General features: G+C 37.1%; 1 protein-coding gene across 2 annotated transcripts in view; it reads left to right on the top strand.

The window, feature by feature from the left end:
* BRIP1 (BRCA1 interacting helicase 1) overlaps positions 1-17279 on the top strand; it is a 116880-nt gene that overhangs the window by 55667 nt on the left and 43934 nt on the right. For both annotated transcript variants that reach the window (XM_045836825.1, XM_045836826.1), the window contains exons 15-16: positions 14379-14538; positions 15484-15605. In XM_045836825.1, coding sequence (XP_045692781.1) covers positions 14379-14538; positions 15484-15605 — 282 coding nt within the window. The remainder of the gene's footprint in view (positions 1-14378; positions 14539-15483; positions 15606-17279) is intronic.

Here is a 17279-nt window from a genome sequence, read left to right on the forward strand (position 1 = left end):
CTTTTTTGCTTGATCCTTCCACTCCCCAACCCCCTCACCTATCCCGGGCTGTCACCCAGCTGTGCTCTCTGTCTATGAGCCTGTCTCTATTTTGCTTGTTAGTTCAGCTTGTTCATTATATTGCACAGATGAGTGAAATCATATGGTGCTTGTCTTTCTCTGACTGGCTTATTTCACTTAGCATAATGTTCTCCAGGTCCATCCATGCTGTTGCAAAGGGAAAAATTTTCTTTGTTTTTACAGCTGAGTAGTGTTCCATTGTGTAAATCTACCACAGCTGTTTTATCCACTCATTACTGATAGATACTTGGGCTGCTTCCAAATCTTGGCTATTATAAATAATACTGCAATGAACATAGGGGTGCTTATATTCTTTTGAATTAGTGTTTTGTGTTTCTTTGGATAAATTCCCCAGAAGTGGAATCCCTAGGTCATAAGGGAGTTCCTTTTTTAATTTTTTGAGGTAACTGCATACTGCTTTCCACAGTAGCTGTACCAGTCTGCATTCCTGCCATATTTTGCCTTTAAAAAATCATGTGGGATTACCCTGATGAGCTTCCTAGGGTCAGAAGCAAGGCAGGGGAATTACAGTTTCCTAAACATCATATATTGTTTTCCTTATTTATTGATTGTGGTACTGGTTGTTCTCTCACTGTTTTACTTGACAGTCTAAAAGACTAAAAAAGTTTACAAGCAATGTTAGTTATATACCCTCGTAAGAGGACAATTTATGCATATGGGATTTTTATTTTTAGGGGCAGCTTGATATTCTCATAGTTTAAGAGAAAAGTAGCATTCTTTCCTACTATCATAAATTACACTTTTGAAAGTTTCAGTAATCTGAATCTAAAATCAACTTTCTTTGTTGCCTGTGTACTTCATGTATCTGGCTAGAAGAAATGATTTTCTTTCTTGTTTTTAGACTCACTCTGATTCTTAATATTTTCTTCAGTTAAATTGAGTTATATAATATATTTTAGTCCTAATATTCAAAGAATTAAGACCACATATAATTTCTGACAATGATATATTTAGCAAAATCAAAGCTAAGCCCTGGCTCATGTGGCTCAGTGGATGGAGTGCCAGCCTGCGAACCAAAGGGTCACTGGTTTGATTCCCAGTTGGGGCACATGCCTGGTTTGCAGGCCAGATCCCCAGTAAGGGTTGTGCGAGAGGCAAGCACACATTGATGTTTCTCTTCCTGTCTTTCTCTCACCCTTCCCCTTTCTCTAAAAATAAATAGATAAAATCTTTAATAAAAAAATCAAAGTGAGTTCTAATGTAGAGAAGTGGCAATTTTGATTCTCATATGAAGTTATATATATTAGGACAAAGTATAAGCAATATATTTGAATGTAAACATCGGGTTTGGCTTTTCTGCTGTCTCTCCATCTATATACATACTGCTGTGGTCTGAGTGTGCCCCCCCCCCCAATTTTATATGTTAAAGTCCTAATCCCAAAGGTGATGATGACCTTAGGTGGTGGGGCCTTTTGGAGGTGCTTAAGTCATGAGAAAAAAATCCTTATGATTAAGGCTAATGTCCTGTAAAAGAGGCTCCAGAGAGACCCCTTGCCCCTTCTGCCATGTGAGGACACAGCAAGAAGGCGCCAGCAGTGAACGAGGAAGAGGGCCCTCACCAAATGTGACCACCACTAGTGCCTTGGTCTTAGACTTTCCAGCCTCCAGAACTGTAAGCAGTAAATTTCTGTTGTTTGTAAGCTCCCTAGTCAGGAGTATTTTGTTATAGCAGCCTGAATGGGGCTAAGAGACATACTTTGTTAGCTCGAGATGCAGTAATTAGTCCTCCTGTAGATAAACTAAAGGAATTGCTTTTAGAAGAAATTTTATCAGATTGTTTTTTATTAGAATTTCTCAAAATAAAATGGACATAAACATCTTAAAAATTCTTAATAGAAAGCAGTATTTATTCCTGTGAACATCTACACTCAATAGTTATATTAAAGAAAACCAATAATTAAGCCTGGAACTAAAGTAAAGCAAAATTTCAACACATTAATAAAACCTTTTATATTTTCCAATCACAGTTGTAAAAAGTGAGCCAGGAAATGCCCAGTTGACTAAATGAACAATTTCATTTTTTTGCTAGGCTTCAAAGACATGATAAGAATGATTCTTTATATGCAAGGAACCATCTTGGTTTGTTTTTTTCTCAGTATGTATAGAGGAGAACCACATCTTATGTAAGTTATTTAAATGGACAATAATATAATTGTCAGTGAAAAAGTTACAGTTGAAAAGAAAACAGCCTGTTTGTTGAACAACACACCATACCTACCACCTTACCTTCTGGTGCCAGTGCTCTCAAGTGATTTAATTTTCATGAGCCAGCTTAGGAGTTTAAAATGTATTCTAATTATTGACATATTGGGGTAAAATACTATCACTTGATAGAAGCAAAGTAATACTCTGTAAATAAATGGAATGTCACCTCCTACTTTGATTTTTTGGAACAGATATAACACAATATTAATTTTATAGTTATTGAAATTGACTATTGCATATTGGGTGACTTTAGAGACTATAACATTTAAATATACTTTTTAACAGATTTTTTAGTATATTGCTTGGATATTAACTCTATAATACATACAAAATTTCCCCAGTTTTTCAGTTATGGAATTCATTATTGTAATTTTTGAAGCTTTTGTTATCAAATTGATTCTCATACATAATTAAATAATAATAAAATGATTATAGTGAAAAACAATAATTCCCTGCCTCATTCTTCCTCCTTTCCAGTTCCACAGAGGCTCCTTGAATCTGTGATCTATTCCTCTCATTATTTATTTTTATTGTTGTAAAATATGCATAACATAAAACTTATTGTTTAAACCATTTTTTAATCCTCACTTATGTGAGGATTATCAAACTTATGTGTTTTATTGATTTTTAGAGAGAGAGAGGAAAAGGGAGGGAGGAAATGGGGAGAGAGAGCAGAAAAATATTGATGTGAAGGAGAAACATCAATGTGAGTGAGAAACTGACCCATCAATGAATGGATCAGTTACCTCCCATATGCACCCTGACTGGTGATCGAACCCACAGCCTAGGTATGTGCCCTGACCAGGAATCAAACTCACAACCTTTTGGTGTAAAAGACTATGCTCCAACTAACTGAGCCAGTTGGCCAGGGCTTGGTTACCACCTTCTTTTAAAAAACAATTTATTTTAATTTTTATTTGCTGATTTTAGAGGGGGGGAGAAGGGAGAGAGACAGACAGATATTAATTTGTTGTTCTACTCAGTTGTTTATGCATTCATCAGTTGACTCTTGTATGTGCTATGATTGGGGATCAAACACGCAACCTTGGAGTGTTGGGACAATGCTCTAAACAACTAAGCTACCTGGCTAGGGCCTTGGTTACAATCGTTAATGTTCTTGTATAGTTAATCTTCATAATAGTGACCAATGGACTTTCTTTTTGGCTTGACATTTCAGATTGGCAGTTTTTGAATTTAAATAATTTGGGGTATTGTCTAGTGGAAAATAACCTTGATGCAATGGTAGCCTCCAAACACTCTTATCAGGGTATCTTAGAAGCAATGGGACAGAGAGAAGCTGGCAAGCCAAAAATTAAGATGCTTGAATCACATAGTTTATTGAATAAATTTAAAACACACACTGAGTAAAGGGGAAGAGTTGAGGGAACACATTTAGGATAGATTCCAAGTGGATAGAAGGGTCACATTACCTAAATCCTGAGTTATGGATTTCTTTCTTTGTTACATGAGATTTCCTTGTAGGTAGTGTGTTTATAGAGACTAGAAATGAGGTTTGAGCAAGGTGACCCAATAGATGGAAAGTGCTCAAGACTAGTGACACACACTTCTATTAGGGAAAAGTAGGGTCAAGTGCATTGGCCACCCCTGTGGTTCACCAGTTGGCCTGCTGAGCAACTGTAGATTTTATGTGCCTTACTTGTGCAGAGTATACATGGACCACGGCAGGTGGCTAAATTAATATTTCATGAATATTGAGAGTTTATCAGATGTGTTTACTATGTCTTGAATTTTTGGTGATCCGTGCATATATAGTATATCTTGAATACTAAGTGTTTCCTTGATTCATCCATTTCTTTCTGTGTTTATAAGGACATGCTATACTTATTTTATCTGTTTAATGTATCTTACAGGTTTTCAGCTTCTAGCTATGGTGTAAACATCTTATGAGTTTTACCTATCCATTTAGCTTCTTATCTTTTATAATAGAATTTGAATAATCACAAATATGCAAATTATAGATGTGAAGTCTCTTGCCTTCAATTTTAAGGTTCCTCATACTTATGATTACCACATTTTTAAACTTTCAAAAGAGGCAGAACTTTCTACAGGAAATGGTGAATGAATGGATAGAACTCATACCAATGCATCCGTATTTGCCTTGGTACAAAGTACTATTTCTGAAGAGTTTTTAGATGTAAAGTTAGCCTCACTTGCCTGGTTGAGATAATGTTAGCTTGAAGATGGTATAACTCGGAAGTCAGAGTAACATGACAGATAGTAAAGGGAAAAATATCATCAAGGGAAAGGTTCTACAGATAGCAGTTCCATGTAGAAAAGGCTATAGGTCATGTCTGTTTCTTTAAAAAAAAAAACTTTATTTTTTAGAGCAGTTTTAGGTTCACAGTACAATTGAGTGGTCAGTAGAGAGAGCTCCCATCTGCCCCCTACCCCAACACGTGCATTTTTCTGACATTTTCACTGCCACTCTCCAGAGCGGTACATTTATTATATTCGATGAATTTATATCACCTAAGCCCTTCGTTTACATTAGGGTTGCCCTTGGTGTTATACATTCTATGAGTTCTTGTAAATGTATACTGACAGGTATACACCACTACAGGATCACACACAGTAATTTCACTGGCCTAAAAAATTCTCTGTGCTCCATCTATTCATTCCTCCCTGTCACCAATCCTCAGCAACCACTCGTCTTTTACTGTCTTCATATGGTTGGAATCATACAATATGTAGCCATTTCACATTAGCTTCTCTCACTTAGTATTATGAATTTTAAGTTCCTCCATGTCTTTTCTCAGCTTCATAGCTCTTTCTTTTTAGTGCTGAATATTACCTTATTGTCTGGATGCACCACAGTTTCTTCATTTACCTACTGGAGGACGTCTTGGTTGTTTCTACGTTATTGGTAAACGTGCTGTGAACATCCGTGTGCAGGGCTTTCTGCTTTATTATTCCATTATCCTAGCTGATTCCATCTTTCTTGTTTTCTTATTTTAGTTTTTTTAGCATTATTAGAAATAATTGATGAGTAATAATGGCTAATTATGGAATAATTTGTAAGATATTGAAACAGTTGAATGTTTTAATATAAGAAAAATAATGTCATTAAGATCCCATAATTAATCTTAGAATTATAAATGAATTTCGTTAAACTACATGGTCATTGCAAAATACAATTGAGTTTTATCCAATTTTTACAGTAAATTTTTGCTTGTTTTGGGGGGGTTTCTAAGGAAAAATGGTGATATATCAATCTTTACAAATAGTTAGAAATGTTTAAAATTGAAAAGTGGGTCCATCAGACCCTAATAGTGTACCATGGTTTAAAAACATTTAGTATTTCTTTGTTTTCTGAAAGATAAAGCCTGAAATCTTTTGCATTGCCTAAAAGCATCGGTATTTTTTGGCTTTACTACTAGCACGCCCCTATCCTATGTATAAATGTGCCTTTTAAAGGCACATTGCATTATGAATGCCTTGAACCGCCATGCATTTTCATATCTACCTATGTGTGGTAGGCAGAATTCTAGGATGGCCCCCCAATATTCCTGACCTCTGGTGTGCACACTCCTCCCATTTATTCAATCAAATACTAATCTGGGTACTGCTGTGAAGGTATAAGAAATCTGGGGGTTATAAGGTGACTAAATGGTAATGGAAAAAATATAATAAAGATTAAATAAAAGGAAGAAAGGGAGGGAGGAAGGAAGGAATGAATTAGTTGACCTTAAGATAGGAAGAGATTTCTAGTTAGTCCTGATCTAATCACAGGTGATGATTTTTGCAGAAGATGAGGTCGGAGAGACATGATCTAGCTGTCCTGGAAGAAACCAGATGTTTGTGTTGTAAACTGACTGGTAGGAGAGGTGGGGCATGTGGCAAGAAAGTGCAGGTGGCCTATAGGAGCTGAGAGCAGTTCTAGCCAATAGCTAGTGGAGAAAAAGGAACAATAGTCCTATAGTTAGTAGGAAGTGAATTCTATCACCCACCAGACCTTGAAAGAGAACCCCAAATCCCAGGTGAGAACTGCAGCCCCAGAAGACAGCTTAACTTCAGCCCAGTGAGACCCTGAGCAGGGAATCCAGTTGTGCTGTGCCTACTCCTGTGATCTACAGGAACTTCGATAGAATAAATGGGTTGTTTTCATGTTACAACTTTAAAGAAAACTAAGTGCTACTAGAACCATCTTATGGAAAAAAACAAAAGAATTTTTGGGCCAACTCAATTATAATACAGGTGCATTGACCTCATCATAGTTTACTTAATTATTAGTCTTTTAATAGAAGAATAGAAAGAAAATGAGTTGGCTATTTTTTTTTTTTGCATACAATTAATCTACTCAGGTAAGGAATGAAACATATAGATGAATGTGTGACTAAATTTATTTGTTCAGATTTCTTTTTTTTTTTTTAAGATTTTATTTATTTATTTTTAGAGAGGGAAGGGAGGGAGGGAGAGAGAGAGAGAGAGAGAGAGAGAGAGAGAGAGAGAGAGAGAGAGAGAGAGAGAAACATCAATGTGTGGTTGCTGGGGGTTATGGCCTGCAACCCAGGAATGTACCCTGGCTGGGAATCGAACCTGGGACACTTTGGTTCCCAGCCCGCGCTCAATCCACTGAGCTACGCCAGCCAGGGCATTTGTTCAGATTTCTGCCAACATTTAGTAAGCCAACACTTCTTAATTCTAAAGTAGCAAAACTGGTCAGATATATGCATTTAACCATGTTTTCTTCAGACATTGATGAACTTAACTATGTTGATCAATCAAAAGAAATTCAGATTTTATGTTTTAAAGAATCAGGAATGTGTTCCATATGTAAATAGCTATTGGATCTTTATTGTTTTCTGTCCAAGAGATTTCAACAAAGTAGATTATCATGAGGAAATGTATGTTATTTTTGAATTTCTATTTTATTTGAATTTTTTACATTGTAAGTATCATTGTGCATTTTTATCAGACTATATCAATAAATGACTGTAAATAAGCATATCAGTTTCAGTAGTGCAGCTTTTAACCTTTTCAGAGTCCTTGTTCTTTTAACAAAATTATTCGAGGGAATTTTCCTTACGAGAGAGAACTGTAGAACCTTTCATTTTTATTTAGATTGGCAACAAGTAAAAGGGATCTTACTTTCACTTCATATGGTATTCCTCCATAGCATTCTTCCTAGTGCTTTACTGACTGCATCCAAATTTGTTGAAAGTTTGATCCTGAAATATGGCTGAGCCTCTTAAGGTGAAAGTGTTGAATCAGATATCACTAAATAGTGAGAGTTAGGAAGTTGCTTCAATAGAAATTCATACTTTTGGTTTTCTTATATTTTATGTTTGAATATAGCAAGAATTAAGGGTATATTCATTTTTACTATAATTAAAAAGTTATATAAAAACCTTACTACTTTATTTTCAATTATTATTATTTATAAGGAACTATATTTTATTCCTAACATGTATCATCTATAGGTACATGTAACTGAATAAAAGAAGTAAACATTTCTTAAATACTAGTACCTCATGAAATGAATAGTGAAGAATCATCTATGGATGGAAAAATCTAACAGGTTTTACGTGTAAGTAAGTTATGTGAAAAAGATTACAAAAGATGGTAGTCTGTTTAGGCAGGCCTATTAAAAGCATTAAGACTTGAGTACTGGCTATTAAAGTAAGTAAATGGCAATATTATAAAGTTAAACACATGCCAAAAAACATTTTCCAGAGGACTAGGATTGTAACAATACCATTAATGAGGGCAAAGAGGTTTTAATGCAATTTGCACTTTCTAAAGTTTCAAAAAGAGGCTTTGAGTCAGTGCGTTATTAATGCGCCGAACATCTGGAACTGTGCAGAAGCCGCAGACAGTGAGCAAGTGCAGGGCTTCCCCGCTAGGCTGCATTCTAACGCTCTGCCTCCCTAGTGAGATCCCGGGTTTAAGAAGTTTGAAAAAGTAAAATGACAATAACCAGATAAGGAAATAACATTCCAAAGTGTCTTTTAATTTGTGAGATCTGACTTAAAAAAAAAAAGTCTCTGAGTTTACCGAATCCAAGTGAAATGATGTGAACACCAAATCGTAGGTTAAATCATCTGTCACTATATGAGGGCTAGTCTCTCAGTCTGTGAGTAATATTTGTTCTTTATGAGCTAAGCGATTTTATAACAGACATACTCCACATTTCTCATGCACGGTAAGTCATCAAACCCAAGCGATGGCTCTGTGTCACGGTACTTCCCTCTAAGGTATTTGACATTTAGGTACCTAGTTGGGATACTTAAGAGAATTTAAAAATCTCTTGAATTTTGTGTGTGTTTAAGTTATTTGTGTGATTTCTCCGGCAAGGGGAGTAATTAGGATGTGTAAGTGTGGCATCTGAGTACCACCTGTGGCGGTAATGGAAAGGCTGTAGTCATAAACATATTTGTTAGCTCAGACTGAAGATTTGCTGTAGACTATTGTCATCAACATAATCAATATTTTTTGCTACACTTTCTAAATGCAGTAGGAAACCATTTGAGGCTTTAGACTTAATTTAAAGGGGTTATGCTGGCTTTGGTATGGAAATGGACTGTGGAGAGTGAGATGACTGTGTAAGAGTCCACTGCGATATGTCGTGTGAGAGAAGCACTGCCTGGGACCACTGTGGCAGCAGTATTTTTGGAGTCTAGGTGTATTTGAATGTAGTGCTAGCAGGATTTGCTGATAGATTGGATGTGCAGTATGATAGAAAGAAGGAGTAAGGTTTTCTTAGCGGGCTTTTTTCTGTGTATGTAGTCACTGCAGGTCAATCTCACCTATGTACATTTTTTAAAAAGATGTTATTTACTTATTTTTAGAGAGAAGGGAAGGGAGAGAGAAAGAAAGGGAGAGAAACATCAATGTGTGGTTGCCTCTTGAATGCCCCCACTGGGGACCTGGACTGGACTTGGAATTGAATCAGCAACTCTTTGATTCACAGGCCAGCACTCAATCCACTGAGCTGCACCAGCCATGGCCTATGTACATTCTTTCAGTAACATTTATTGTCTTGGTTTCCAGTTTCTGAGGGAAAAAATCACTTGTGTGTGTCTTCTCTATTCTCAGCAATGTACTGCAACACAACTTCACTTATGACTAGATGTGTGGGTTTTTACCCATCAACCAATTCTTTGACCCCAGCTGCAATTTAACTTAATTCTGACACTACCCACCTAGAGGTAGTATTGGATCCCACAGATTAAGGACTCAGTCCCACAACCACAAGACTGCCTCCACTTCCAATGCCAATCTCAGATTCAGATTGTATCTCTGCTTCTAACTGACTGGCTCCAGATTGGAGGTTCCCACTACCCCTGCCTTGGGCTCAGTTAATTTGCTAGGATGGTTCACAAAACTCAGAGAAGCATTGGCTTACATCTACCAGTTTATTATAAAGGGTATTATAAAGGATACAGATGAACAGCCAGATGAAGAAGCATATGGGGTGAGGTCTGGAGGGATCTCAAGCATGGGAGCTTCTGTCCCCGTGGAATGGAGTGTTTCCCCTCTTCCCCCAAGCATGTGGAGGAAGCCTTCTGAACTCTGCACTTTTGAGTTTTTATGGAGGTTTCCTTACGTGGGCATGATTGATGAAATCATTGGCCGTTGGTGATTGGTTCAACCTCTAGCCCTTCTTCCCTCCCTGGCAGTCAGGTGTGGGGCTGAGAGTTCCAACCCTCTAATAACGTGGTTGATTCTCCTGACAGCAAGCCACCATCCTTAGGTTACTTGAGGACTGTCTAAAAGTCTATTTAACATACTCTCAGATGTGGTTGAAAGAGACTTCTTATAAATAATTTCGCCGTTATGGCTCTGAGGCTATTTTAGGATCTGGGAACAAAAGATGTCCCTACAGCTCTTATTGCTCAGGAAATCCTGAGGGTTTTAGGAGCTCCGTTACAGAGTAGGGATAAAGACCAAGTATATATTTCTTAGTATCAATCACAATATCACTTTCAGTCATACACTCAATGTCAGATCAACGTATCTGAGAGTCTGAAAAGCAACACATTTGTAAACTTTCCTCCCGATCTTGGCTGTTTTCCTCTGTTGCCTTTATGAGTGAATGGTACCACAATCTGTGTTTGGATTGATCTGATAACCAGAGGGCAAGATCATTTGAATTTTGATATCGGGTTGGCCAAAAAGTCTGTTACATTTTTTTTCTGTAAAATAAAAGGCACGTTTTTCACTTTCACCAACAACTTTATTGATTTGGATATTTTGGGTATGTTGGCTCTCTTCCATGTGGTATAACATTGACTGTTCTCAGTTAATGTCTTGATTTGATTGCTATCAACTTCAACTGGTCTACCCAAATGCAGAACATTGTCCAGAGAGAAATCTCCAGCACAAAACTTCTTAAACCACTTTTGACACATTTGATCAGTCACAGCACCTTCTCCATACACTGCATGAATCTTTTTTTATGTTTCAGTTAACGTTTTTACCTTTCCTGAAGTAATAAAGCATAATACGTCAAAAATGTTGTGTATTTTCTTCCATCTTCAATGTTGAAATGGCTACATAAAAATTTACCAATTTTCCTGTAAACCCTTCACCCTTTTTCCTTTACAGGAACAATTATAAAGGACACATGGACAATAACAAGGGGGGGTGGAAACAGGGAAAAGAGGTGGGGAGGGCTGGAGTGGTGGGGAGGGGTGGTGGGAAAAGGCAGAAAACTGTACTTGAACAACAAGAAAAGTTTAAAAAATTCACCAATTTTGATAAGTTTCTTTTTAAATGCATGCTGATATGACAGCTGTCACAATACAGTCTAACAAAATTATTTCAAATGAAATAAAGACAACTCAGCACTACTCGCCATCTTATGGAGAAAAACCAAATGAACTTTTTGGCCAATCCAGTATTTTATAAACTGCTCACTTTCTCTACAACATTATTTTCAAAAAGGTGCGATCATGACTTACATATAAATATAAGGGGAACATCTGTCAAAGAGTTTATTCAATTAATTGATTAACAGGATGAATAGATGTTAATTAAGGGTGATTCAGAGAATATTGAAAGGAGCTATGTTCTTACAGGCAATTAAATAAAGGAATGGAATATAAGATTGCCGGCCTGGATACAAAACTGGTTAATGTACTACAGGCTAATAAACTGTAACCTTTGGGGTTATCTGTTCTCCTAGATAGAAATTATTTGCATTTCTACTAAACAAAATATGTAAGTTCAAATAATTTCATTAAGTGTGGATCTTAACAGTGTATAGTGAGTTTGGTCAAGTCCATTTCCCTATATAATGCTTGGATAGGTTTTTGCCTGCATATGAAATTGAGAGGTTTTGCTGCATATTTTTCCTTCCTCTCAAGTTTGCATAGTTGTTTTTTTTTAACACTCTCTCTCACTATGGGCTTCTAGTGGATAGAGACCAGGGGGTGCTGCTAAGCATCTTCCAATGTGTAAGAAGATGCTTCCAGTGTGTAAGACAACTGGAATACAGTTAGTTTTAATTTGAGATCTTGTTTTTAATTATGTGTTTATGGCTATAAATATCTTTTGGTTTTGTTTGTTTTTTGTTTGCAGTTTAGTAAAATGCAAAAATATTTTTAGTAAAATATTTTAAAATTTCCCTTGTGATTTCTAATTAGAGCCAGTTAAGCAATAAGAATGTATTGCTCGATTTCCCTATATGTGTGAATTTTACACTTTTCCTTCTATTATTCATTTCTAGTTTCATTTCATTATAGTCAGAAAAACCACGCAGTCCTTTTAAAATGTGTTATGACTTGTATTGTGGTGTAACCTGTTACCTGTCCTAGAGGATGTTCGGTGTGCACTTGGGAAGAATGCATATTCTGCTTTGTTGGGAGGTGTGTTCTATACGTGCCTGTTAGGTCTAATTAGTTTACAGTGTTTTTCAAGTTCTCTTTTTCCTTATTGAACTCCGTCTGGTCGTTATCTAAATTGGGGTGTTGGGGTCTTTTACCATTATTGTAGAATTGCCTGTCTCTCCATTATATCCTGTTAATTTTTGTGCTATTTCTTATGAGTGTTTAGATTCAGGCAAGAGAGAAACCAGTCCCTTGAGTGGCTTCCCTAAAAGTCTACACATTGGACATATGTTGCAGTCTTCCCTTTCTCTACTCAGGGAGAATCCAGGCGTTGGAAATTTTTTCCTATTTGCACCATGCTGAGCTGGAGGGGAGGGACTAAGCTGTGCTACTAATTTTCCTACCATCTTTAAGGCAGTTGGTTTCCTGCTCATCTGGGAGGGAGGAACCTCTTAACTTTTTCAATTTTTTTTTTATTGTTCAAGTAAAATTGTCTCCATTTTCACCCCACCTCGGCCCTGCGCCACCCATCCCTGCCTCCCACCCTCAAACTTACCCCTTTTGGCTTTGTCCAGGTGTCCTTTATACATGTTCCTTGATGGACCTTCCCCTACTTTCCCCCATTATCCCTCTCCCCCTTCCCCTCTGGTTACTGTTAGTTTGTGCTTTATTTCAGTGTTTCTGGTTACATTTTGCTTGCTTATTTTTTTTGTTGTTGATTAGGTTCCACTTATAGGTTAGATCATATGGTATTTGTCTTTCACTGCCTGGCTTATTTCACTTAGCTTAATGCTCTCCAGTTCCATCCATGCTGTCACGAAGGGTAGGGGCTCCTTCTTTCTTTCTGCTGTGTAGTATTCCATTGTGTAACTGTACTGTTGTTGGGGTTTTTTTTCCCCTTCCATTCATTTACTTGTGGGCATTTAGGTTGCTTCCAGCACTTGGTTATTGTAAATTGTGCTGCTGTGAACATTGGGTGCATAGGTTATTTTGAATTGGTGTTTCAGGATTTTTTATAAAAATATTTGGTTTGTTTATTGTTTTTGAACCAATATTTCTATCAGGGGCAAGGAGGGCCCGTTGATGTACCCCCTGTTGAATTTTTAAAGTGGAGATGTGAGTGAGTTCATATTTTGAAAATATTGCTTCAGTTGAAATGACCTAAAAGTGATAGGTAAGACCCAAGAAACCCGTTTAGGAGTAGATCTTCAAGAGATTATGATAGCTAGGACTGGGTTGGTGGCTTTGGATATGAAGAGATATTTAGAAGAAAACAAAAATTAACAAGTTTAATAGATTGGATATGAGAAATGCCAGGGGGCTTTTATTTTTTCCCCACTAACTTTGTATTATTGACTTTTTTTTTAAGATTCCATCTATTTATTTTTAGAGAGGGGGAAGGGAGGGAGAAAGAGAGGGGAAGGGAGGGATGTTTCTCACATAGAAACATCCATGTGAGAGAGAAACATTGATCAGCTGCCTCTCATACATGCCCCGACCTGGGGCCAAAAGCACCACCCAGGCCTGAACCCTGGCGGGGAATCCAACCAGCAACCTTTCCCTTTGCAGGCTGACACTCAACCAGCTAAGCCACAATGTTCGGGGCTTGACTCTTAATCAGAGTTGCACTGTTGTTAGACTATGTGGTTAATCTGATAAAGATTCTTTGAAATTTCTTGAAGATCCTTTTGTAGTCTAACACATGGCTATTTTTGTGAATATTCTATTTGTCTATGTATTTTGTGCTTGTTGGTTATCTCAGTCTCTGTTCATATATCTATTTGGTTTTTTTTTTGTATATGACAAATTTTCAAACAGCTTAGCTGCCTATGGATTAGGTAAAATGGTCTTAAAGAATTTTCATGTAAAGAATGTTTAGTTAAGAATATTAAAGAACTTCACCTTAAGTTTAAAAAGGTAACTTAAAATTTGTCAACTTTGATAGAAGTCATTTTTTTCCTGCTTTTGAAATTCCCAAGATAGCAACCATAGAAGTAGTCGTAGCAGCAGCAGCAGCAGCAGCAGTGTTACTAGTAATAGTAATGGCAGCAGCGGCAGCAGCAGTTAACATTCATGGTGCCAGACATTGTGCAAAGCTACCTAAATCAGTTAATGAATTTAACCCGGTCATGACTGTGTGACATATTATCATTTTCCTCATTTTGTAGGGGAGACATGTAATACGCAGGAATGTGTTAATATGGTTGCCATAGTCGTGTTGTAGCCACATTGGCTTTAAACAAATCAAGGTAAGTTTATTCAGTTGGACACACAAAAATTAATTTTCCCTTTCATTTTCAGTTACTAGAAAAGTTAAAAGAACGTTGGCTCTCCACTGGTTTATGGCATAATCTGGAGTTGGTGAAGACAGTCATTGCAGAACCACAGGGAGGAGAAAAAACTAATTTCGATGAATTACTGCAGGTGTACTATGATGCAATCAAGCACAAAGGAGAGAAAGGTAGTTGGAAATTACTGGATGATCAATGAAAAAATATTTTGTACTATAAAATAAGTTGGTGCTGTTAGAACTTTATCGGTATTATCTTTCTAAATGAATTGAACTTAAAAGAATTGTATTTTATACTCCTGAGTAAAGAGAAAATAAGTTAAAGAAATTCTTTATTTGGAGCTGTCTCCTATAAATGTTTTCACTTGGGCAAATATTCAGCTATTATTCTATAGTCTTCCCTATATTACCTACAATGTGTTGCGAAAGAAGGCAGAGAGAGCATGCATAAATTCAAGTATCTTACTAGCCAATGAGCCCTGCTTATATTCTGTTACATAAAGTGAACTCAAGTTTTCAAAACATAACTGAAGACTCAATATCAAAGTTAGAGAATGTCCACAAGGAGGTTGACAGGAAGAACTAATAGTAATAATTTATGAACAATGCAAGATCGTAAAGATCTTATAACATGATTGTCAATATCCCTGTATAATAGAGTGTTCTGTGTGTATTTTACATAGTTTTCAATATAATATTGACTCAGTATGATATATTGTATGAATTAAGAGTAATTTAAATAGTTCTGAGAACTTTGCATGCTGGTGGTAATGGTAATGATTGCAATTTCAGTTTTTAAAGGTAAAACGGTTGGTTCACAACTGCTCAGTTCATGTGCAAGTTGCTGCTCTTATGTGGTTTTACCATTTAAGTTTCTGGGTGATACACAGCTTGTAAGGTAGGGTTCCTGCCACATTGCACCTAAGTGTAATTTTGTATTCCTTGTCTATTTAAAGATACTGAACTTTTTACATTCTATCTCATAATAGTCTTAATTTTGATTCTTTTAAGTTTGCTACTATGATTACTTAAAAATCACAGCTTTTCAAAATGATAATAAGCAATTTGGGAGAATTTTGAGCATGCATTGAAAAATGTTATATTTTGTTGCTTAAGATGGAGCCCTCCTGGTAGCGGTTTGCCGTGGGAAAGTGAGTGAGGGGCTGGATTTCTCAGACGACAATGCCCGCGCTGTCATAACCATAGGAATTCCTTTTCCAAATGTGAAAGATCTTCAGGTAGGCCTTCAGAGTCTTAAGAAATTTTACTTATCATAGAAGTTGTTGATTTTGCGTAAAGTTAGTTATATCTTTTTCTTGTGTCTTCAGAAATTTTATTGTAATTCTGTGTTCACTCAATGAGTGAGAAAGGTTTAATATTTTTAACTTACCCTGTGTTTTGTTCAGCAAGAGCTATTTTCAAAGTGTGGCTCCAGGTCGGGAACATCAGCATTACCTAGGCACTTGATAGAAATGCATGTTTTCAGGCTCCATCCAGACCTACTGAATCAGAAATGATGGAGGCAGAGCCCAGCTATGTGTTCTGTGAAGCTCTTAGCCACAGACTCACACGGGTCCCCCAGAGTTGTGGGGCCCTTTTCCTATCCAGCTGCCTTCTCTCCAGTTAGCTTCTCCAAATTCTTCTCTCTTTCACTTCAGCTCGGCAGGACAACTGTATGCTGCTTACTCCTCAGTGTTCGGTACTTTGTCAGGACATTTCACTCAGGAAGAGAGCTGAGAATCACGGAGTTCACCTAATGGATTTCCCTTATCTCTGAGATTGGTCCCCTGCTGCCTGGTGCCTGGCCCCTGGAAGTTGTTGCTTTATCTATCGTGTCCAGTTTTACAGTTAATTATAGTGGGAGGGATATTCCCAAACCATTTATTCTGGTCTTGGCCAGAAACAGGAGTTTTGCTTCATTATCACTGATTGTTTGCTAAACATTATATTTGAAAAATTATTTGTAGCAATAATTTGAAGCCAAAGATGATATTATCTTCGATCAGGGAGGATTTTTGTTTACTTTCTATAAGCAGTTATCTTTATTGTTAATATTTTACTAGACACTTTGAATTCTATAATATTAACAATAATAATCAGTGTTTCTCTGGTTAGTTCCTACTCTTTCCTAACCTCTGGACCTCCTCAAAATTTCCGAAAGTCTTCAAGGGATGTATAATCCTTTCAGCCTATAGTCACTTGTGGCTTCCAGCACCTTTCTGCAGCTACCAGCGCTACCATTGAGAACGCTGATGGCCACGCCCGGGTTCCAGTTCTAAAGTGGCCAGTGCTGCCTCTGGCTGTCGCTGCTGATGAAAGAGTTGACACCCACACGAGAGCTGTTGTGTTCACCGTCAACAGTCTTAGTGCTACAGCCCACTGAAGCTGCGTGCTGCTGATGGCACTGCTGTTGGCAGTGGTACTGTCTCTTTTTTTGTCTCTTTTGTCTTATTTTGTACCTTGGCCCAGCTTATTGCACTGATGCTGCTTTGTTAGAGTGGAAAGAACTCCTTTCCCCTTCTTTCTGAACCATACATTCTCCCAATGCCTGAAATACGGTTTCCTCCCTAAAACTAACTCTTCCAATTTGGGCTTGAATCTTCTCTCTTTTTTTGGACCTATACATGAGTTCTTGAAAGTGGGGAAAAGAAGACAACTTTATAGTGAATACTAGTTTGTACTAAGTACAAAGTAACAAGACCTGAAGGGATTCGTTTTAAACTCATAATAGTGACTATGAGTTTAATAGTGATTATAATAGAGAACGAGAGAAATGCTGTTGAGGGTAGTTACCAAAGGGACTTTAGCTTTTTCTATAATGCTTGTTTATTTTAGTAAAAAGCAAGCATCAAGAAAAGGGTAAACACACAATATAATAAACAGAGGATGTATTATAGAATTGTACACCTGAA

The sequence above is a fragment of the Phyllostomus hastatus genome, unplaced genomic scaffold (genome assembly GCF_019186645.2).
Source record: "Phyllostomus hastatus isolate PE091 unplaced genomic scaffold, TTU_PhHast_1.1 phas_contig_210, whole genome shotgun sequence".
Taxonomy (NCBI): Eukaryota; Metazoa; Chordata; class Mammalia; order Chiroptera; family Phyllostomidae; genus Phyllostomus; species Phyllostomus hastatus.